The following is a 25,312-nucleotide window of genomic DNA, read 5'->3' as shown; positions in this document are numbered from 1 at the left end:
ACAGTGTAGTATATAACAGTGTAGTATATAATAGTGTAGTATATAATATTGTAGTATATAATAGTGTAGTATATAATAGTGTAGTATATAATATTGTAGTATATAATAGTGTAGTATATAATAGTGTAGTATATAATATTGTAGTATATAATAGTGTAGTATATAATATTGTAGTATATAATAGTGTAGTATATAATATTGTAGTATATTATAGTGTAGTATATAATATTGTAGTATATAATAGTGTAGTATATAATATTGTAGTATATTATAGTGTAGTATATAATATTGTAGTATATAATAGTGTAGTATATAATATTGTAGTATATTATAGTGTAGTATATTATAGTGTAGTATATAATATTGTAGTATATAATATTGTAGTATATAAGTGTAGTATATAACAGTGTATATTGTATGTTGTGCTTCTGGGAGGTGTGTAGGTAAAGTGTAAGTGAGCGAGTAATGTTGCGCTCAGCAGCGCGCACCCCCAGCGGCCGTCAGGGGTCGTGCACCTCTAGAGGGGTGCGGAGGAAGCCTCCTGTCATAGAGCGGAGCGGAGCAGCAGCGGAAGGATTTCTCGCCAGGCAGCCAGGATCACTTACACTGGAGTCCATCGTAATGGAGGAAGAGGCATAGGATTAGAAGAAAACAGGGCAATTTATCGGCGTTGCGGGCTGGTCTCGGGACTCGATCGTAGCAATCGCAGTCGCAGCACGGACATTCCATCAAGCTGCCATCGGCTGCGATGGGGAACGAAGGCAGCATAGAAGGAGGGGAAGGGCTGGGTGGCTATCCAGAAGGGATGGTAGGAGACGGGAAAGGGGGCTTCTCCCAGATCCCCCCCGGAATGGAGGTTGATCTGAGCCGGCTGAGCGAGGAGGAGAGAAAACAGATCGCCGCCGTCATGTCAAGGGCGCAGGAGATGCCGCGGGGGAGTCAGACGGATCGGCCGGCACTCAGGCAAGGCTCATCCCTTCCTTCCTTCCCTTCTCCTGTATGCCGGGTGGAGCGCTCCCTACACATCCCCATCATCACAGGGACATGTCTGAGCACACCCCACCCCCACCCCCGAGGACGTGACATGTCCATTCCCCATCTTCTACATTCCTCTCCCTATACATCACCGGGAGCAGGTAGTGCGGGCTCACCGACCAATCAACGAGCAGATATCTGCAGAAGTGCATGCTGTGTGATAATGGGACGTGCCCCCGTTCTGCATGAATGAGTGTACATGGGGAAGGTGCAGATCCCACACTATGCCTGGCTCGGTGCCTGGAACTCCCTACCCACCCAGCCCTATACTAAAGGAGTAGTACTAGGCTTCCCAGGAGGGGAATGCCTTTATGTCTTTTTGGGGGGTGGTTTATATGTGGTGTTGGATGTATATATTATGTGATTCTGTTTTTTGAAATAGAACAGTGCTGGGAAATGGTTGGGGTCTATGACCAAGCTTTCCTATTCCATTATTCCATGATGTCTATAGGCTTCCATTGCAATATTCCCTGTCCATGGTCCTGAAGTTCTCTACCCATTAGTCACCTTCCCAGCTATGGTTTTAGGATGAATAGTCCTCCCCTCCAGTAAATCAAGAAAATGTCTGTTGTCAAAGAAGTGTCTTCCCCCCAAACACACAATATTAAATGCTAACAAAAATATATGTTAAGGACATTATATGGGTGTGATTCATTTAATAGTGAGAGTCATATGCAATTATATGGTGCAGTAAGCAGGCAGGTTTCTTCAGCAAGGCAATGCAAAGTACAGTGATAATAAGCAAAGATCAGTAATCCATAGCAACCAATCAGATTTCAGCTTTCTCTAGTTTGATGGCTGGATATGATTCTGATTGCTTGATATGAGTTCCAAGTGTAAACCCAGCATGTTGTCTTTGCACAGCTTCCATTGTACAGCATGCTTTTCTCTTATTTCTGTTTGTTTCATTGATGAATATGTCACCATAAAAACTCTGTATTGCTTCTGTAGTACTGGGTGTTTATAATGTGTGATTTAAATATTGTATTTAATTGTGTTAGGAAATGGCTGGGGTCTATCAGCTGTCACTGGCCAAGCTTTCTTCTTCCAGTCTGATGACATGTCTGTAGGCTTTCATGACAGTCATCAGGGCTGGTTTCCCTGTCCATGGTCCTGAAGTTCTTTGCACAACATAATATTCACCTTCATAGCTCTGGTTTTGGGGTGAATAGTCATCCCCCCAGTTAAAAAAGTAAAAACAAATCTGCTATCATACAAGTGTTCTCACAAACAATATTAAATACTGCCAACAAAATACATATAAAGGGCATTGTATGCCTGTCAGTTATGTGAGTTTTCTCATAGTGGGTATCATATGCAATTATATGGCGCAATAAGCAGACAGATTTCTTCAACAAGGCAATGCAAAGTGCAGAAATGATATTCAAAGATCGATGATCCATAGCAACCAATCAGATTTCAGTTTACTGTAGTACTGTCACTGAAAGTGATTCCGATTGCCCTACTTGGGTTCCAGGTGTAAGCCTAATATTTTGTCTTTGCATGGCTTGCATTATATATTTTTCTCTTATGTTTAGTTTTTTTCATTGATGAATGTTACTGGAGGTATTCATATAGATTCTGTAGCACTGGGTACTTATAATGTGTGATTTTTTTTTAAATTGTGCTAGGAAATGGTTGGTGTCTACGACCAAGCCTTCTTATTCCATTCTGATGTCTATAGGCTTCCATTAGTCTTCCCTGTCCATGGTACGGAAGTTCTCTGCACTACCTATTATTCACCTTCCCAGCTATGGTTTTAGGGTGAATAGTTGTCCCCTCCAGTATATCAAGACAAATGTCTTCTGTCATACAATTGCCCCCCTCCCCCCACACACACACAATACTAAATGCTGCCAACAAAATATATGTAAAGGACATTATATGAGTGTCAGTTACGTCATTTATTTGGTGGGTGTTATATGCAATTATATGGTGCAGTAAGCAGACAGGTTTCTTCAATAAGGCAATGCAAAGTACAGCGATAATAAGCAAAGATAAGTAATCCATAGCAACCAATCAGATTTCAGCTTACTCTAGTTTGATAATTGGATATGATTCTGATTGCTTGATATGAGAGCCAAGTGTAAACCCAGCGTGTTGTCTTTGCACAGCTTTCATTATACAGTATGCTTTTCTCTTTTTTCTATTCATTTCATTGATGAATATATCACTGGAAACACTCCATACTGCTTCTGTAATGCTGGTTGTTTATAATGTGTGATTTAAATATTTTATTTAATTGTGTTAGGAAATGGCTGGGGTCTATAAGCTGATAGTGACCAAGCTTTCCAGTCTGATGACATGTCTATAGGCTTTCATGACAGTTATCAGTGCTGGTTTCCCTGTCCATGGTCCTGAAGTTCTCTGCACTACATATTATTCACCTTCACAGCTCTGGTTTTTGGATGGTCATGCCCTCCGGCAAGAAAGAAAAAAAAAATCTGCTATCATAATAGTGTTTTCACAACAATTTTAAATGCTGCCAACAAAATACATATAAAGGGCATTGTGTGCCTGTCAGTTATGTGAGTTTTCTCATAGTGGGTGTCATATGCAATTATACAATGCAGTAAGCAGACAGGTTTCTTCAACAAGGCAATGCAAAGTGCAGAAATTATATTCAAAGATCAGTGATCCATAGCAACCAATCAGATTTCAGTTTACTGTAGTCCTGTTACTGAAAATGATTCTGATTACCTGACTTGGGTTCCAGGTGTAAGCCCAGTGTTTTGTCTTTGCATGGCTCAAAGTATATATTTTTCTCGTATTTTAATTTTTTGAATTGATGAATGTTAATGGAGGTATTCATATAGATTCTGTATCACTGGTTATTTATAATGTGTGATTTTTTTTTAAATTGTGCTAGGAAATGGTTGGTGTCTATGACCAAGCCTTCTTATTCCATTCTGATGTCTATAGGCTTCCATTAGTCTTCCCTGTCCATGGTACTGAAGTTCTCTGCACTACCTATTATTCACTTTCCCAGCTATGGTTTTAGGGTAAATAGTTGTCCCCTCCAGTAAATCAAGAAAAATATCTTCTGTCATACAATTGCCCCCCCCCCACACACACACACACACACAGACACATACTACTAAGTGCTGCCAAAAATAAAAAATATATGTAATTTACATTACCTGGGTGTAATTCATTTAATAGTGGGTGTCATATGTAATTATATGGTGCAGTAAGCAGGCAGGTTTCTTCAACAAGGCAATGCCTATCAGATTTCAGCTTACTCTAGTTTGATCACTTGATATGATTCTGATTGCTTGATATGAGTTCCAAGTATAGTATTTTGTCTTTGCACAGCTTCAATTATAAAGTACATTTTTATCTTATTTCTATTTGTTTCATTGATGAATATGTCACCATAAAAACTCCACATTGCTTCTGTAGTACTGGGTGTTTATAATGTGTGATTTAAATATTGTATTTACTTGTGTTAGGAAATGGCTTGGGTCTATCAGCTGTCAGTGGCCAAGCTTTCTTATTCCAGTCTGATGACATGTCTGTAGGCTTTCATGACAGTCATCAGTGCTGGTTTCCCTGTCCATGGTCCTGAAGTTCTCTGCACTACATATTATTTACCTTCACAGCTCTAGTTTTGAGGTGAATGGTCATGCCCTCCAGTTAAAAAAGAAAAAATATCTGCTATCATACAAATGTTCTCACCACAATATTAAATGCTGCCAACAAAATGCATGTAAAGGGCATTGTATGCCTGTCAGTTATGTGAGTTTTCTCATAGTGGGTTTCATATGCAATTATATGGTGTAGTAAGCAGACAGGTTTCTTCAACAAGGCAATGCAAAGTGCAGAAATGATATTCAAAGATCAGTGATCCATAGCAACCAATCAGATTTCAGTTTACTGTAGTCCTGTCAATGAAATGATTCTAATTGCCTAACTTGGGTTCCAATTGTAAGTCCAGTATTGTGTCTTTGCATGGCTTACATTATATATTTTTCTCTTATTTATATTTATTTCATTGATGAATGTTAATGGAGGTATTCATATAGATTCTGTAGCACTGGGTATTTATAACGTGTAATTTGAATATTCTTTTTAATTGTGCTAGGAAATGGTTGGTGTCTACGACCAAGCCTTCTTATTCCATTCTTATGTTTATAGGCTTCCATTAGTCTTCTCTGTCCATGGTACTGATGCTCTCTGCACTACCTATTATTCAACTTCCCAGCTCTGGTTTTAGGGTGAATAGTTGTCTCCTACAGTAAATCAAGAAAAATGCCTGCTGTCATACAATTGTCCCCCCACCACCCCAAAAAAATGAAATGCTGCCAACAAAATATATGTAAAGTTTATTATATGAGTGTCAGTTACGTCATTTTTTTAGTGGGTATCATATGCAATTATATGGTGCAGTAAGCAGGCAGGTTTCTTCAACAAGGCAATGCAAACTACAGCAATGATATGCAAAGATCAGGAATCCATAACAACCAATCAGACTTCAGTTTCCTCAGGTATGATCGCTGGAAATTATACTGATTGCCTGATATGGGTTCCAAGTGTAAGCCCAGTATTTTGTATTTGCACAGCTTACATTAAACATATGATATGCCTTTCTCTTATTTCTATTCATTTCATTGATGAATATATCACCGGAAACACTCCAAAATGCTTCTGTAGTACTGGGTGTTTATAATGTGTAATGTAAATATTTTATTTAATTGTGTTAGGAAATGGCTGGGGTCTATAAGCTGTCAGTGACCAAGCTTTCTTCTTCCAGTCTGATGACATGTCTGTAGGCTTTCATGTCAGTCATCAGTGCTGGTTTCCCTGTCCATGGTCCTGAAGTTCTCTGCACTAAATATTATTCACCTTCACAGCTCTGGTTTTGGGGTGAATAGTCATCCCCCCAGTTAAAAAAGAAAAAAAATCTGCTATCATAAAAGTGTTCTCACCACAATATGAAATGCTCGCAACAAAAAGCATGTAAAGGGCATTGTATGCCTGTCATATATGTAACTTTATCTCTGAAAATGATTCAGATTGCCAAAATTTCTTTTTATTTTATTATTATTATTATACAGTATTTATAAAGCACCAATGGTTCGCTCAGCTCTGTACATTACAAAGGGGGACAGAACATGTGACAGAACAATAACAATACAATACAATGCAAAACATGAGGGGATCGAGGGCCCTGCTCTTTTGAGCTTACAATCTAGGAGGGAGGGGATGGTGGCACAGGAGGAGATAGCTGTGGGGGATGGAGTGGTAGGAAGAGTGGAGGAGGTCGGTCAAGTTAGCAGGGGGTGGAGTAGGCTTCCCTGAAGAGATGGGTTTTCAGGGTGTGCCTAAAGGAGAGGAGAGTAGGTGATAATCTGATGGGTTGGGGCAGGGAGTTCCAGAGGATGGGTGACACCCTGGAGAAGTCCTGAAAGCGGGCATGAAAGGAGGCGATCAGGGAACTAGAGAGAAGGAGGTCTTGTGAGGAGCGGAGTGTGCGTGCTGGGCAGTACTTGGATATTAGGTCAGTGATGTAGTACGGTTCAGTATGGTGGACAGCTTTGTACGTCAGTGTTAGGGTTTTGAATTTTATCCGTTGCGCAATAGGAAGCCAGTGGAGGGATTGGCAGATGGGGGTGGTGGAAATGGAGCGGTTGGAAAGGTGAATGAGTCTGGCAGCCGTATTCAGGATCAACTGAAGCGGAGATAGCCAGCGGCGAGGCAGGCCAGTGAGGAGGGAGTTGCAGTAGTCGAGTTGTGATATGATGAGGGAGTGGATGAGCTGTTTAGTGGTTTCTGGGGTTAGGAACGTACGTATTTTGGCGATGTTGCGGAGGTGAAGTCTGCACGAGTTTGTTAAAGATTGGACTTGGGGCTGGAAGGATAGGTTGGGTTGAATGACACCAAGGACTCTGGCCTGCGGGGCGGGTTTGATGGTGGCGTTGTTGGATGTGACAGAGAAGTCAATGGGGGGTGATGTCCAGGTTGGGGGGAAGACAAGAAACTCGGTTTTGGAGAGGTTCAGTTTAAGGAAGTGGAGCGACATCCAGTCTGATATGTCGCTCAGTAGGTGTGTGATTCGGGCGGAGACCGAGGGGGTGAGGTGGGGGGTTGAGAGATAGATTTGTGTGTCGTTGGCATAGAGGTGGTAGTTGAAGCTGTGAGAGTGTATGAGTTGGCCAAGGGAGGAGGTGTAGATGGAGAAGAGAAGGAGCCCGAGGACAGATCCTTGAGGCACCCCAACAGAGAGGGGGAGTGAGGGGGAGGTTGTAGCATTATAGGTAATGCTGAAAGAGCATTGTGACAAGTAGGATGAGAGCCAGGAGAGAGCAGAATCTCTGAGGCCGAGGAGTGTAGTTTTTTGAGGAGGAGGGGGTGGTCGACTGTGTCGAAGGCCACAGAGAGTGGAGGAGATGGGATTTGTCTGGGTTGTCGAGGTTGACAGGGATGTTGAAATCCCCAAGGATGATGGTGGGTAGCTTAGAGGAGAGGAAGAAGGGTAGCCAGGAGGAGAAGTCATCCAGGAAGCGGGATATGGATCCAGGAGGCCGGTATATCACAGCAATCTTCAGGGGGGTTGGGGAGAATAGTCGGACGCAGTGGGCCTCAAAGGAGGAGAAGGATAGGGAGGGGGGTTTGGGAGGACTCGGAAGGTGCTGTGCGGTGAAAGGAGCAGACCAACCCCACCACCTTTATGACCGTTGGGCCTGGGTGAATGGGTCCAGGTGAGACCTCCGTAGGAGAGTGCTGCAGGGGAGGTAGAGTCAGTGGGCTGGATCCAGGTTTCCGTGATCGCTAGGAGGTTGAGGAAGCGGGAAACAAAGAGGTCGTGGATGGCGGATTTTATTGATGAATGTTACTGGAGGTATTCATATAGATTATGTATTGCTGGGTATTTATAATGTGATTTTTAAATATTTTATTTAATTGTGATAGGAAATGGTTGGGGTCTATGTGCTGTCAATGCAATGACCAAGTGTTCTTATTCTAGTCTGATGACATGTCTTTAGGATTTCATTACCGCCATTAGTGCCGGCCTCCCTGTCCATGGTCCTGAACTTCTCTGCACTACATATTATTCACAGCTCTGTTTTTAGGGTGAATATAGTCACCCATTTAAGTAACTGAGGCTATCATACAAGAGCTCTTCCCGCAATATTAAATGTTGACAACAAAATGTATGTAAAGGACATTTTATTTATGTCAGCCATCTCATAGTGGGTGCTATATGCAATGATATGGTGCCGTTAGTAGGTTTCTTCAACAATGCAAAGGTTAGTAATTCATAGCAGCCAACCAGATTTAAGTTTACTGTAATCCAAGCACTGAAAATTATTTTGATGGCTTGATATGGGTTACAAGGGTAAGCCCAGTATTACAACCTTGCATGGCTTACAGTCTTATTTGCTATCAATGCCATGACCAAGCTTTCTTTTTCTAGTCTGATTACATACCAGTAGGGTTTGTCCATGGTTTTTTGGAGCTTTGATTTTACGGTAAATACAATATTCCTTCCAAGTAAAAAAAAAATCCTAATTGAGACAATTATACAAGTATTCTTCCCCAAATATTAAATTCTACCAACAAAATACAGTACATGTAAAGGACAACACCTGTATATATTTTATGTGTGTCAGATATGTCAGCTATCTGTGTGTTGTATGCAATTATATAGTGCACTAAGTAGGCAGGTTTCTTCACCAATCCTAAGATTAGTAATCCATAGCAGCCAAACAAGATTTCAGTTTTCTGTAGTCTGATCACTGAAAATCACTCTGATTGATATGGGTTACAAGAGTAATCCCATAGTTATGTCTTTGCACTACTTATCTTTCGTACTTTTCTCATATTTCTATTGTTTGCCATTGATGAATATGTCACTGGAAATAAGTAATTTTGGTGCTGAACTACTGGATGTTTATACTGTGTGATTTAAATATTCATTTTAATAGAATTGTACTAGGAAGTGGTTGGTATTGGTGTCTGTATTTGTATAGGATTTCATTAAAGCCATCAGTGCTGGGATCCCTGTCCATGGTCCTGAAGGTCTCTGCACTACATTTTATTCCTAGCTTTGTTTTTAGGGTAAATACAGTCTTCCTTCATGTTTAAAAATTCTGAGGCTATCATATGAACGTTTTCCAGCAATATTAAACTGTATGAGCAAAATACATGTAAAAGGCAGTGCCTGTATACATTTTATAGGTGTCAAATGTGTCAGCTGCCTCTTGGTAAGTGGCATATGCAATTATATGGTACAGTAAACAGGCATATTTCTTCAACAAGGAAATGCAAAGTGCTGTGATGTTATGCAAAGATCAGTAGTCCATAGAAACCAATCAGATTCCAGTTTAAAGTAGTTAGATCCCTGAAAATTATTTTGAATTCTTGATATCAGTTTTAAGTGTAAGCCCAGTATTTTGTCTTTGCATGGCTTAAATCATATGATTTTGTCTTATTTCTTTTAATTTCATTAATGAATATGTCACTGGAAGTGCTCATATTGCTGCTGTATTATTGAATGTTTCTAATGTGTGATTTAGTGTGTTAAATAATTTCTTTATTAGAATTGTGCTCAGAAGGTGATCATATTTGTTTCCAATACCATGACCAATTCCATGACCTAGCTTTCTTATTTCAGTTTGATGACATGTCTATAAGCCTTCATTACAGTCATCAGTACTGGCTTCCTTGTCCATGGTGCTGATGTGCCCCACACTACATATTATTTTGGTAAATATAGTCATCCCTTCAATTAAACAATTCTATCTGAAGCTATCATAGAAGTGTTCTTTCCATAATATTAAATGTTGACAACAAAAGACAGCACCTGTCAACATTTTATGTGGGTCAAATATGCCAGTTTACTTATTGTGGGTGTCATTTTATATGCAATTATATGGCATTGTAAATGTAAGGCAGGTTACTTCAACAGACAGTTATTAGTACCTCTACTGTTACATTTAGAAGCAAAACCTTCAGGAGAGTATATAAGATTTTTAAGATGTAAAGTAAAAAGTGATATTTTAGACACACAGATGGTTTCCTGTCCTGTAATTGAGTGCAATCATGTTACATAAATGTCACATATATCACTGTAAAGAGAAGGATACATTTAAAGCTGAACTCCAGCTTGAAGTTACAAATGCAGCCCATCTTCCATCTGTCTAAGCTCAGTCCAAAACTTTTTTCAATTACCCAGTCACTAGAAAGCTAAGTTTTTATTACTTCTGCTTCATCAGCTACAGTTGATGTCCATGCACTATCAAAGAGGATGGTCCTGAGAGGTGCTGCACATTAGGCGCAATTGGCTCTATATGCGCCTACATGTCTTGTGAATAGTTGTGCATGTATTAATGCGTATTAGCATTCCTCGGTGACAGGAGAAATAATTTTTCCTTTGCAACTGCCTTCATAGCTGCAAGCTCATTTTTCCTCATTAGAATATCCTGCCTTTCGAAGTCCATGAACATGCATGGGCAGGGATAGGAGCAGCCAGATGTGCAGGCTGATCCACCCCCTGTAAGCAGGTTGTCAGAGCTGCAAACTAACTAGATGAGCTGTTATAGGAATAGTCTCATTTTCAAGGAGTGCAAACAGCAGCAACCAGTCATTTAAAATGGAAAGCTCTACTGGAATACATAGAAATTTGGGGAGGATTTTTGAGAATTCTGCTCTCAATCAAAGGCAAACTCAGGGCAAACATTGCTGCCAGTCACAGGCTGTGTCACACCCTCCAGCCTGTGTCTTAGAATAAGAGGAAGGTAATTCCTTCATTAGTCTACATTTAATATCCTGCCCCCATTCTGTTTAGCTGGTTAGTGGTCATGGAGGAGGAGGGAGAGCATGGGCTGTCATTTACCAGTGTGTATACGCCGACATGTGTGACTATAGTCACATCTGCTGCTCAGATGGGATAGGAAATGCTCACCAAAGAAACTCACTGAAAACTGAGCATGTGCAGAGTTGCCACTACAACTGCAAAATCCCTAGCTGAATTGGGGACATGAACAGAAGGTGGAGATAGAGAGCAGCAGGATCAACCAGGTTTTTTGCAGAATCCAGAAAATAAATCCCATAGGGACTGTGAGTATGAACAGCATGTAATACAGCATTTTTGTATAGCTTATTATGATCTAGGTTTAGTGACACTTTAAGGTTTGAACAAATATTTGTTTTTTGTTTTTTTTTACTGAAGTCTAAAAAATGTTTCAATATTAATATTAACTTATTGTACTAATTTAATAATTATTACTTGTTACTACTGTACAGCACAGCAAAACAAAAGCATGATCATTATTCAATGTTATTTATGGAATGTGTAGTGTATTGCAGTTTCTTCAGTTTCAGTGTAGCTCCATTGCAAAGATATAAGCAATCCTTTATGTAAAGTCAAACAGTGCACATTTTGGTAAAATTGTGCCTCTAACTGCCATCCACACTTGCTAGATTTCAAATCTTTACTCCTGTGTGTGGCTAGTCATCAACTGATCTGAACCAGGGAAAATCCTGCCATCGTGGATAATATTTTTCAATTCTACTATATGTAATCATTATGATTATTTATTATGAGATGGGCACATTGGTAGGCAATGTAAGAACCATGCATCTTGTGCTATAGCCCTCCATTTCCTCTTCCATATGGAAGCTGCAGAAACAGTGCAGTGAAGTAAGAACTGTACCAATTAGATACCATTTATGTATCATTTTTCTGGTGTTATTAGTAATAATGGTCACAGTTTTTGCAAAGGCTGGGGCTAATAGCATGGTATCAGCAGACGTTATTTTTAGGACTTCCACCAGGGTATTAATGCTTCCAACGGTTCTTTTTTTTTTAAATAAAAAGGAGTAAAACTTTTAATTATATATCTAGTGATTTTTACAATCTGAGTTCTTCCTAAGAAAAATATATACCTTAAAGGAACTTGGATTATGGATTTTACAGTTCTGAATGTGTCTTTCTCTTGTGATGAAAGATTGGTGCAGTCGTTCTAAGGGACTATATAATGATATATATCACTGTGCTATCAATGGAAAACAGTCCACGCTATACTCAGTGTCTGAATGCATATTGATTGCAATTCTTGTCTATTCATGCTGTTATGGCTTTCCTTTATGCTTTCTCATTGTATGCCTCTACTTCCACTGGACAGTCAGAAAACAATCTAAAAGGCAATTACCATATATCAAGAAATAAAGCAAAAACAGCAATCGCTTATTAATTCCAGACTGTGGATATACTGTAAAGTAGATGTTGATAGAATTCTGTTTTATCATTAAAGATGGAAAGCAAAAAAAAAACTGAATAAATGGGGATGTGAACTAATTCATAATTCTGTTATTTGAAATGTATCTCTAGGCAAACCTTTTTTTTTTGGATGGAGTGGGAAAGGGTTACACCCTCTGTTATTTTTTTTATTTCTTTCTGTGTTCTCATTGGAGCCATTCTCTCTGCTATATTTGTACTAGTGACCATTGTAATCTAGAAAGAAGGTGGAAATATAAAATTGGGGAAAAAGAGGAAATCGTCCAATGGTACTGCTGTTCTGGGAACAAATGTCTAAGAGGGGATTTCTAATCAATTCCTGTTGTATCTTTGGTACTGAAAGTGAATGGAAGTTTCTCCAATGGTGCACAGACAGCAAAAAATAAACTGTCAGGGATTTAACCCCTTTCTTTGTCAAAAACAAACAAAATATATTTGACTATATTTACTCTTTAAGTTATAAAATTATTTAATAAGTCAGTGGAAAGTGCTGTGATAATGTGCAAGTGCGGTTATCCAAAGCAGCCCATCAGTTTTCATTTTTGTTATTCAACAGCCAATGTGGAAGTTTGATTTTTGCTAAAGAGCCTATCATTTCAACACGTGTTTTTGATGCTTCAGTGATGCTGAAGCTTTAATGAAGCTTTTAAATGCCCTGGTGTGTTGATTTTCTATTTGTTTTAAAAGAATTCAGTAGAATCCTGCCCAGTAGTGCCCCCACTCAGCAGATGCCCAACTCATTAGTACCCCTGTTCAGCAGATCCTCAACTTATTAGTACCCTTGTTCTGCAGATTCTCTGCTCAGTAGTACCCCCAGCTCTGCTGATGTCCCACTCAGTAGTAGCCCTCAGCTCTGCTGATCGTCCACTTTGTAGTAGCCCCCAGCTCTGCTGATCACCCACTCAGTAGTAACCCCCAGCTTTTTTGATGCACCTGTCAGTAGTAACCCCCTCACCTCTCAAAATATTGCTACCACACTGCACACCATGTGCCATCTTCTAGTTGCTTTGTTTCAGGCCAGACCCCACTCACCATCCTGCTGCTCCATGCTGCACACCAGATGTGATGTATTCACCAAACACTTCCAGAATATATACACATGAACTGGAAGTGACTGCTGATGACACCTTCTGGTTCACTTTTCCCAGAGCATCCTGGGATATCTCAAAACCGCAATACATTCAAAACAAAGAAAAGCTAACTCTGAATAAAAAAAAGCCCATCAAAAGCTACAGGTACTGTTAGCGAGCTTTGTGATAGATTTCTATGGGGGCTTTGGAGATGCTTTGAAGCACCAAGAAAGAGACAAGGGGTATGATTTGTGAAGTGAAGCAAGGCAGAGCAAAAGCAACATGTAAACAAGATTGTAAGTTTACCAGTTTATTTAGTGACAGGTGCTTTTATGCACATTCAGAGTATTTTAAAAAAGCATGTCCAATGCCATATTTTGAAAATGTAAATGAGCCCAAACATATCTATGAATGACGCCTGCGTGTACAGTTGCACTGAACAGCAGTCCAATATAGAACTCTACAACTGGATTCCTATGCAACTCTTTTAATTTTACATTTCCCAGTCACCAGAGATGTTTGAAAAGCCTATGTATATGGATGTTGGCTTTTTGTATGTGTGTGCTCTATTTGAAACAAGCTGTGATCACACTGGAAAAATGTGAATGGAGCTCTAATACTATAGCACATGTTGATCAAAGAATGTAGTAAGCACCAATGCACATGAGCACTCATACTGGAACAGAGCACTGATCTCAGCTTTTATTCTAAATGTATACACCACCAGCATTTGGTTCAAAGGGTTCAATGATTGTTTTGTATAGCAACCCTTGAACTCAGCTAGCACTTTATTGTCTTCTCAGGTAAAATGTCCATTTGACTATGAACTATAATTATTAAGCATATATACTGTGGCTTAATAAGATGTCACTGCATATATCTGTATCCAGTAGTATTAGAGTACCTTTTAACGCCACATAATCCTTTTTCATTGAATAATAACTATTATTTTTTTTTTAAATTAAATGACATAAAGCAACAAATGGAAAAGAAAGAGTTTAGAATCTAGAAATGCACTTAATAGCAGTTCCTCCAACGAGAGGCAATGTCACAGTCTTTGTGGTTTACCAGCAAGCTGTGAGTACTGCATAGGCTAATGCTTTCCTAAAGCTATTGTAACAATAATAGCCATAAAATAAACATCAGCAAACAAACTTCATAACCAAAATATTTCACCATAATATATCAATGACAAAAATTTTGCAGACTGATATAAAAGAAATTAGCACCTAAAACCCTGCACCATTATTTTAAACAGATGTAGGATGTCCACATACATTTGCTTGTGCAATTTCTTTTAGATTTGCTGACAACTTTGTAATATGAGGACCTACTTGATTGGATATGAATGCAATGGTTTGTTTAGTTAGGTCGAAGCACTATAAAGTTGTTGCCAGTAATGAATCTCTAATAGATTGTACAAAGATTGTACAAATTTTATTGTGTGGCCACGTTTCCATACTTGATCAAAGTGTACCACAGAGTCCAGCTTTTTTGGGCTGACTATTCAGAATAGGCAAACTTTCATGGTAATTTGCTTTCAGCATCTGAAATTGCATTTTTTTTATTCCTCCATACCTGGGGATGTTTTATCACTGTGGGTACCAGTGAGAGCCTCCATCAGGTTTTAATTGCTGTCTCTGTTCCCACTGTGGAGATCTGCACACTTCTTGTTTGGTCACCTAGAAACATGCAGTGTGTCTTCTCATCTGCATTAGACCAGAAATACAAAACACTCCACTCATTTTAAACAAGCACTGGAGTGTTATCAGTTTCGAAAATGTCACATTTAGGGTTTTTGGAAAATTATTGCTATCTCCCATTGCCTTGGGATTTGTGGAAAGTATGGGAAAAATTATGGGTATACTTTAAATGTCAGATTTGTGGCGATACTACTGGCTTAGGATATTTCTGATCCATGTGCCTTTGGAAATATTGCTGCCTTAGTCAATATGCTCCAGTCCATGCCAGTTTCAAGAAACATCAGACCAAAGGTTCTATCATTTAGCTGGCCTTTCAGATAGGATATTGATTTAGTAGTGAGAGTAATGTTCCTTCTTCAGTTTAGCAAGGGTCACATTGAATGTTTTCATGCCTGAGATCATGAATGAAGAAAGATCTTTTCCCTGATAGCAGTGAATGTCCTGCCAGATCAGAGCATTTCCCATTTGCTTTCATAAAAAGGGAGTGTAGTAATTATATTTTCACCGAGGCTCATGCTTCTGTTTTCTAGCCTGAGTAGTATTTAAGCGGCCCTACCATAAAATGGAATTTTATCCTGGTGTTGCAGTATCTCTACCAGCAGTTCTGCATTTAAATTAACCAAGTCATGCAGAAGTCTAGAGGGTGGTTTGCTATTGGATTTAGAGAATGTAAATTATCTGCCTTACCTACATTATTTTAAGCTTTTCCCTATTTTAGCAAAGTTGTCACCTCTGTGCTTCAGGTCGTTCCTCTACAGCTGTATAAACCAAACTTTTGGCATACAGCTGAGACTTGAGTGTCTATTTTCAATCAAAATTCATACTTTAGTAATGAACTTCAACCTCCTATGGACCTTGGCTGCTCTTGTATGGAAAGGGACAGTCTAGGTAAGTAAGCACATCACAAAAAGAGATAATAGAGCACACTGGCCTCATGAAATTTGTACATTTTGTTATGGGTAAGAATTTAAACAGATTGTACTCCTAAACAGAAGTGTTGTCAGACGCATGAACATGCAGACTGCTTTCTTCCCCACTGCATAACAACGGATCCTTGAAAGCCTCCTAACACCAATAATTGTGCAGAACAGTAGAATTTGACAAGATGGATGGATCATCACCCCATCCTCAGTGCACCAAACCTAGATATCTCAGTTCCCTGATATTGGATTATGCCTGACAGCCATTCTGTGCCTGATGTGCCTGACAACCATTCTGCTTGTGAGTACAATTTTTTTAAATCTTTACCAAAAATGTTTGCATACTTCAGGAGGCAAGTGCTTTTTTTGTGTTACAGTGAAGCGTGTTAGAATAGAAATATTGGACCTTTTCCTGAAAACTGCTTTTTGAAATTGCTAGGGTGACCTCCTCATCCTGGCTTCACCATGTAGTGAGTCACTGAGCTAGAAAAAGCAGGCAGACAGTGAGGTTTGAACTCCTGATCTGTGTTGTTTTGGCCAATTCCTGTTAATTATTAAATATAGGATAATGATGAAAGGACAGAAGCTTACAGCTTCAGAAACAAAATAGTGAAAAAATATTTAATCTTAAAAATTGCATTTTCCTGTAAGATTGACTGTGCTTTGGTTTTTTGAAAAATGTGCTAATATCAGTCCTAGAGGCTTTTTTAGGCAAATGTTATATGATCAGTTTGGAAAAATATAACTCTTCAGGGGAACATTTTAAGGGAAATGTCACGAGAGAGTACTGAAAATTGTAATTTCTTTTTAAGAATTCTAATTCTTTGTCTGTGACACTGATGTTTTTTTGACACATATTTGTTGCATACATGTTCTTGGTCTGTGACTAAAAAGAACTAAAGTTAGGCAATACAAAACAGCATTTTCAAAAAGAAGATAGTGATGGCAGTCCCTGTACATATCTGATTATAGGTTCACTTTAAAGTTCAACCCTAGTCCCCCCCCATTAAAAAAAAGTAAAAGGTCTACCAGCCCTCTCTATAGGTCAGTTCTGTCCTTAACTTCTGTCCTTTTCAGGGCAGAATTTCCTGTCATCCCAGCCTGTTGTTTACATGCCCCTAGAATGCGTGCATTATGTATGCTGAGCTCACAGTACTCCAAGATTGAGTGGAGCTCACATTAAATGAGCACCACACAGTCATGAAGAATAACTCTTGCCCCCTCTGCTGACACTAGAGGAAGGGGCGGAAGTGCTGGTGGCATCACTGGTCCAAGAAGACTACAGAAAAAAAGGATATGAATAGGGTTTTTGTTTTAAAAGAATAGAAGTAGTGTTGATGATATTATCAGGCAGGTAACTACCTACCAGCTGGAATTCACACCCTTGCAGTACTTGCATCACCATTCCACATTCATGGTAGTTTAAATTGTTTACCATGCATATGCTAAATGTAGCATGTATGTGCATTCTGCATTTTTGGAGACAAACCCACGCCCCCTCTCCAGGCCAAACAGAGTTAAAGAAATAAAAGAGCTTATACATATTTCTCAGGATAGACAGTGTTCTATGACACTTGGTCCTGCTGGATCAACTTCAAAACTACTCCGACATACAAGGATGTAGTGAACCCCAGTCTGAACTTATGACCCCACGTTCTAGCCACTTGATGCTCAATTTATGTCAAGTTCTGGGGGACTTTTGTGCTTCTGGACATGACGAAAAATTATCCTCATACTACCTGAAGGGCCTTTTACTTACGTATGATGGATTCTGAGAGCCCTTTCATTTACCTCCCTCCACCTGTTATCTTTTCTGTACCCTAGCCTCCCCTTTTTTCTCCTCTCCTAGTTCCCTACTTCCATCTGAGTCTTCTTCTTGCAGAGACTTATATTTTCAGTGCACTAATTATAATTATGTGTCTTAGGCCTCCTTACCAATATTGGACTATTCCATCATTTGCCTTCTTTATTGTTATTCAACTGTGTAATGCTTTACAATGTGTAATGCCCGGAGGTGGATTTGTCACTATCATTCTCCCTCATGTATTTATGTCACTTTTACTTACTGTTTGTAACTGAAAATGTTTCTAATAAAAAGATCATGAAAAAAAATAATGGTAAGGGGACTTTGGAGGGGTAGGGAGTTGCAGTTGGTAGGCTACATGCCTGGAGTTCTACTTTAAGTCAGGACCTGAGCTTGCAACCGATATATTAATAAGCACATCTTCTTTCAGATCTTTTCCTAGCACTGATAGAAGTTCTGCCTGTGTTTGGCCTGCTGTACTTTTCTTCTTCAAGGTATATTAAAAGGCAGTTTTGGCTTTAGAACATGAATTGTCTTGTTTGCTAAAGGCTATAAAATAGACATAGCTATTTTCGCATAAAGGATTTTCATGTTTAGGTTTGATCTTAGTCACTGTGTTGTGAACTAAACAATTCCTAACGTAATGCTGACCTGCTGATACAGCTAAAATAAAAATAAAACAATAAATATATAACAAGGAGCTTCCTGCTTTCTGTGCCCTCTTCAAAAGAAGGTTTTACATGCTGTAATGCAATTGGCAATCAAATATGAATCAACTTTCCTACAAAAACATTTCACTCAGCTCATTATTTATGGTGGTAGGTAAAGTTCAAACTAAATGTGTGTTATAAAGTCTCCTTTTTAGCCAGCAAAGACAAGTAAGCATGCACTCTCATTCTTATATTTTATTACATATGTGGATGTAGCTGTGCTCAATTGAAAACTAGGAGCTAGTTGTAGAACTATTTCTAAAGTGCACTTTTTCTAAAATGTCGACATCTTAGATAAATCATGTGTTATAGAAATGCCAAAGTACTAACTTTTTCTAAAGAAACTGCTGCTGTCAGTTGAGGATTTGAATCCATTTGAACAAATGTTTAGTATAGATACAATACAAAAACATGGTACATCCCATATTTATAAGATTCTTACTGCAATACTGGGTTCTGTTACTCCACCATTCTTGGGGAAGTGGGAAACGGAGTTTGGAACATCATTGAACGAGCAGCCAAAAAAAAGAAGATATTTAGATTAGCACATGGGGCTGTTGATATGGAGGTGATAGGAATGAATTATAAATGTTTGGCAAGGTGGTATATTACACCTAACCTGGCACATAAACAAAAATTAGAGAATTCACCATTATGCTGGAGGGGATGTGGGATAAAGGGAACAATGGAACTCATACTGTATGGTGGGATTGCCCCAAGTTACAGGAATAATGGAAGGAAATACTATACCAAATATACAAGATCACAAGGATGAGTATTCTGAGGGACCCGTGGGTTTGTTTATTCCATTATATTATATAGTTCTCAATGAAACAATATAAGAACATGATGATATTTCACCAATAAATGCAGCAAAAGGTTTAATACCTACATTTTGGCAGGTTGAAGAGATTCCAAAAATTAAAGACTGGATACATAGGGTGGATTATTTATATAGGATGGATAAACTATACCATATTGGAGAAGATAAAATAGAGATATTAAAAAAACATGGGAAAGATGAAAAGAATCTAAAGACTCAAAGAGATATGTAGAGTTGGTAGGAGCCTTGAATGAAGAGTATATAGAATACGTTTGTAAAATGTTGGGAAAAGATAGATAGGAGAAGAGAAACTTGGAGAAGGAAGTCAGAGGGTGTAACAAGGAATAGGAAGATCAGGAATAAACAGGAAATAGTCAATGGGAATAGAAAACAGGGGGGTGAGGTCAAACATGGGTGTGGGGTGTACATGGGGAGGCTTAGGGGGAAAATTTGTACTAAAAATGTGTTTGTAATGTTATATATTGTGTTGTCTTTTGTAAGATGAATTTAATCAATAGAAAATATATAAAATATAAAAAAAAGAAAAACGGCTGCTGTAACTTTCCTTCAGTGTTGCCCACATAACACATATCTTAGACTTTTGGTTACATGATCGTTGTTAAAGGGGAGCATCAGAGTTCAGATTGGCTGATCTTTTTCTTTTGCAGAGATCATGTAATCAAAGGCCTAGACTTTTCCTCCTGGAAATTTATTCATCCTTTCCATTACATTTTTTTCCCAGCAAGATTGTTTACATGGCTTTAAGTCAAAATTCTGTACTCAGGTCAACTGTAAAGTAGAAGGAAAAGCTACAATTTAGTAGCTTACTTTTAACTGCTGCCTTGGCAATGTGCCACATTGCCCCGCATACATTTTAGCATAAATTGTAATGTAAATATAATTATCCATGTTTTTCTATGCAGTCACATGACTACAAAGCTCCTACTCCTCAGTGTAAATATGCAAAATGGCAATGGAGCAGAATTATATAGAGCAATGACATCACCCATTGACTTATGCTATTCTAGCCATTGTCAGTGGATGAGAACAAACCCTACCACCAGCTGCAACTCTAATGAGCGCTGTTTGCATATAAAAATTACACATAAAACATACGAAGTGTAAGAAAAAAATCTTCATATTTAGCTCCTTCAGTCATTTTTTTATAGAAAATTACAACCTTCAAACATTATATATTATATAGCAGAAGCCCTAGAGAAAAAAATGGTAAGATTTGCAATTTTTTATGTCACATAGTATTGCTTTTTCAAATGGAATTTTTTTGGAAAAAATACAGTTTAATGAATTTTATTGCACACAAGCACAATATAATACCCAATTATTTGGTAAAATGTAAAAGATAATGTTACGCCAAGTAAATAGATACTGAACATGTCACTCTTTAAAATTGGGTATGCTTGTAGTACAGCTCCAAACTACAGTACCTAAAAATCTTACAGGCAAACAATTTAGAGCTACACATGAGGTGCTAGAATTATTGCTCTTGCTTTAATATTTGTGGCAATATCTCATATGTATGGTGCAAACACGTTTACATGTGCGTGCACGATGTACATACAGTTGTGTTCAAAATAATAGCAGTGTATTGAAAAAGTGAATAAACCTCAAAATCCTTCTAACAGCTTTTATTTCCATACACAAATGCATTGGGAACACAACACACTCTATTCCAAATCAAAACATGAAGAAAAATATATCAAATTTGTGTTGTTCCTCTAAAAAAAATTGAAGAAAAGTGAAATGTGACTGTTCAAAAAAATAGCAGTGTTTGTATTCTTCTTTACAAACTCAAACATTCACTATATAAACTGAAAAATGTTTGAAGATTTTGCTTTCCTTTGAATCACTTAATTAATATTTAGTTGTATAAGCACTGTTTCTGAGAACTGCTGTACATCTGTGTTGAATGGAGTCAACCAACTTCTGGCACCTGTGAACAGGTATTCCAGCCCAGGATGATTGGACTACATTCCACAGTTCTTCTCTATTTCTTGGTTTTGCCTCAGAAACTGCATTTTTGATGTCACCCCACAAGTTTTCTATTGGATTAAGATCCTGGGATTGGGCTGGCCACTCCATAACGTCAATCTTGTTGGTCTGGAACCAAGATGTTGCACGTTTACTTGTGTGTTTGGGGTCGTTGTCTTGTTGGAACACCCATTACAAAGGCATTTCCTCTTCAGCATAATGCAGCATGACCTCTTCAAGTATTCTGATGTATTCAAACTGACCCATGATCCCTGGTATGCGATAAATAGGCCCAACACCATAGTATGAGAAACATCCCCATATCATGATGCCTGCGCAACCATGCTTCACTGTCTTCAGCGTGTACTGTGGCTTGAATTCAGTGTTTGGGGGTCGTCTGACAAATTGTCTCTGGCCACTAGACCCAAAAAGAACAATCTTACTTTCATCAGTCCACAAATGTTGCGCCATTTCTCTTTAGGCCAGTCAATGTGCAGTTTGGCAAATTGTAACCTCTTCAGCGCATGTCTTTTTTTCAACAGTGGGACTTTGTGGGGGCTTCTTGCAGATAGCTTGGCTTCACATAGGCGTCTTCTAATTGTAACAGTACTCACAGGTAACTTTAGACCTTCTTTGATCTTCCTGGAGCTGATTGTTGGCTGAGTCCTTGCCATTTTGGCTATTCTTCTATCCATTCGAATGGTAGTTTTTCGCTTTCTTCCACGTCTTTCAGGTTTTGGTTGCCATTTTAAAGCATTTGCGATCATTTTAGCTGAGCAGCCTATCATTTTCTGCACTTCTTTATATGTTTTCCCCTCTCCAATCAACTTTTTAATCAAGGTACGCTGTTCTTCTGAACAATGTCTGGAACGACCCATTTTCCTCAGAATTTCAGGGAGAAATGCACTGTAACCAGCATATACAACATTGCCACCTGTTTTTCAAAGAATGAATGACCTCACTAATAGACCTCCACACTGCTATTATTTTGAACATGCCCCTTTCAATTAGTGATTCAATTACACAGAATCAGCAGCATGCATGTCATGACTGTTGGGTCTGTTGGATTTCTATTACTCTACTACACCTGCTAGTAAATTTTTTTGCCATGTAGAAATATAATTTCTACCAAAAACAGTGGTTGGTCAGGTTAGTGATGTCTGACTGCTATTATTTTGAACACAACTGTATGTGTTCACCTTAGCACAGGAAACAGGGCAGATTTAAAATGTCTCATTAAATTTTTACATCCCTTGTGATAACAATAAGAAGTGACAAGTACTCTTTATTGAGAGATCTGTTAGACCCCAGATCTCTCCTCTGCTCTTAAAAACATCTGCTCACACCAAGGTTGGTGTGACCAATTGCTTTCCCAAGCACAAAATGCCATTGTTGACCTCTGGAGCAACTGGAAGTGACAAACAGCTTGTTGCTTCCATTTTTCAGTACCATAGAGATGATTGGGGATGTTCCGGTCCCCATTCAGCTCTATGGTAAGCCAGCTGTAGTACTGGCTTCAGTCCACTTCAAATCCAGGACATCATGTGAGGTCATACGAGCAGGATGTGGTTAAAAAATGCTGCATGCAGTATATTTGGTTGTAGAAATGCAGATCAGGTACAGCAAAGTGGAGAATAACTTGCAAAAATGAATGTGTCATGCTTTCTTAAGAGCATATCTTCAGATCTTTATGTAGAGATGCACACAGTTGTATTAGGGCTTTTATGAAGTTCTCATGCTACAAACAAATGCATACAGATTTGAGATCCTTATTAGAGATGAGCGAATCGAACATGACGAAGTGGAATTCGTTTCAAATATTAGGAAAAATTCGATTCGCGCCGAATCCGAAAATTAGCAAACTTCGGATGCACGAATCGAATTTTCCCCGATATGCCGATTTTCATCCCTTCTACAGCCAGCAAAAAGTGTCCCTGCAGAGAGCTCCGCTATTTCTGACAGTTCTCTGACAGTTCCTTCACATTTACAGCGGTTGAAACATTGTATCTATTTGTTTCCATTTAGGATACAGATGTTTTTATTCGGAAACAAATAGATACAATGTTTCAACCGCTGTAAATGTGAAGGAACTGTCAGAGAACTGTCAGAAATAGCGGAGCTCTCTGCAGATACACTTTTTGCTGGACTGGAATTCTTCTTATTTTCATCCTACTTCTTCTTCTTCTTCTTCTTCATCCTCATCCTCATCCTCTTCTTCTTCTTCTTCATCCTCATCCTCTTCTTCTTCTTCTTCTTCTTCATCCTCATCCTCATCTTCTTCTTCATCCTCATCTTCTTCTTCATCCTCTTCTTCATCCTCATTCTCTTCTTCTTCATCCTCATCCTCTTCTTCTTCATCCTCATCCTCTTCTTCTTCATCATCCTCATCCTCTTCTTCATCCTCATCCTCCTTTTCTTCTTCTTCTTCTTCTTCTTCATCATCCTCATCCTCTTCTTCTTCTTCTTCTTCTTCTTCTTCTTCTTCTTCCTCACCATCATCCTCTTCTTCATCCTCTTCTTCTTCTTCTTCTTCTTCTTCTTCATCCTCATCCTCATCCTCATCCTCTTCTTCTTCTTCTTCCTCATCCTCATCCTCTTCTTCTTCTTCTTCTTCATCCTCATCCTCATCCTCTTCTTCTTCTTCTTCATCCTCTTCTTCTTCTTCTTCATCCTCATCCTCTTCTTCTTCATCCTCATCCTCTTCTTCTTCATCCTCATCCTCTTCTTCTTCCTCATCCTCATCCTCTTCTTCTTCTTCTTCTTCTTCATCCTCATCTTCTTCTTCTTCTTCATCCTCATCCTCTTCTTCTTCTTCTTCATCATCCTCATCCTCTTATTCTTCTTCCTCTTCATCCTCATCCTCTTCTTCTTCTTCTTCTTCATCCGCATCCTCTTCTTCTTCTTCTTCATCCTCATCCTCTTCTTCATCCTCTTCTTCTTCTTTGTCCTCATCCTCTTCTTCTTCTTCTTCTTCTTCATCCTCATCCTCCTTCTTCTTCTTCTTCTTCTTCTTCATCATCCTCCTCCTCTTCTTCTTCTTCTTCTTCTTCTTCATCATCCTCATCCTCACCATCATCCTCTTCTTCATCCTCATCCTCTTCTTCATCCTCATCCTCTTCTTCTTCTTCATCCTCATCCTCTTCTTCTTCTTCTTCTTCTTCTTCTTCTTCTTCTTCTTTCTCATCCTCATCATCTTCTTCTTCTTCTTCTTCTTCTTCTTCTTCATCATCCTCATCCTCTTATTCTTCTTTTTCTTCTTCATCCTCATCCTCTTCTTCTTCATCCTCATCCTCTTCTTCATCCTCATCCTCTTCTTCTTCATCCTCATCCTCATCCTCTTCTTCTTCTTCTTCTTCCTCATCCTCTTCCTCTTCTTCTTCTTCTTCTTCCTCATCCTCATCCTCTTCTTCTTCTTCTTCTTCCTCTTCCTCTTCTTTTTCATCCTCTTCTTCCTCTTCTTCTTCTTCTTCTTCTTCCTCTTCTTCATCCTCTTCCTCTTCTTCTTTTTCTTCTTTTTGTCTTCCTCTTGCAGGTCACTGCTCATGCGCAGATTTTTTATCGGCAAAAAATCGTCCGATCTATTGCCGCGAAAATCGGCCGATCGGCAAAATCGGCCGATTTTTTTTCCAACTTTACAGAAAAAAACGGCCAAAATACCGAAAAACGGCCGACCAAATAGCCCACTAACGATCCGAAAATCGGCCGATTTTATTTTCGGCCGAAAAATCGGCCGATTTTCGACCCATCTATGGCCTGCATTAGGGCCACAGAGACTTTAGGGCCACAGAATCGTTACTCAGGGACACAGAATCGTAACTCAGGGACACAGAATCGTTACTTAGGGCCACAGCTATCAAAGAATCGAAAATTTAAAGTGACATACACCCTTTTTTTTTTTGGTGGCTGTCGTGCACAGTTGGTGCTGCAGTTTGCCGATTGTGCAAAATAAACTGACTTTCTGCTTCACAACCACTATTGTACGTTCAAAGAGTTAAATCCATTTACACGCCGGCTGG

At 38.9% G+C, this 25,312-nt stretch overlaps 1 protein-coding gene across 6 annotated transcripts in view; it reads left to right on the top strand.

Moving 5' to 3' along the window:
- Positions 1 to 557: 557 nt before the first annotated feature.
- Positions 558 to 25,312, top strand: part of PCLO (piccolo presynaptic cytomatrix protein) — a 357,044-nt gene continuing 332,289 nt past the window's right edge. For 3 of the 6 annotated variants that reach the window (XM_089685918.1, XM_089685921.1, XM_089685909.1), the window contains exon 1: positions 561 to 958. In XM_089685918.1, coding sequence (XP_089542044.1) covers positions 749 to 958 — 210 coding nt within the window. In that variant the 5' untranslated portion in view covers positions 561 to 748. Of the gene's footprint in view, positions 959 to 25,312 lie in introns of all 6 variants that reach the window. The other 3 variants (XM_089685932.1, XM_089685920.1, XM_089685925.1) reach the window with 2 other exon arrangements.

The sequence above is a fragment of the Staurois parvus genome, unplaced genomic scaffold, assembly GCF_062004578.1.
Source record: "Staurois parvus isolate SC_StPar_1 unplaced genomic scaffold, SC_StPar_1.0 ptg000019l, whole genome shotgun sequence".
Classification (NCBI taxonomy): Eukaryota; Metazoa; Chordata; class Amphibia; order Anura; family Ranidae; genus Staurois; species Staurois parvus.
This window is presented reverse-complemented; position numbering and strand designations above follow the sequence as displayed.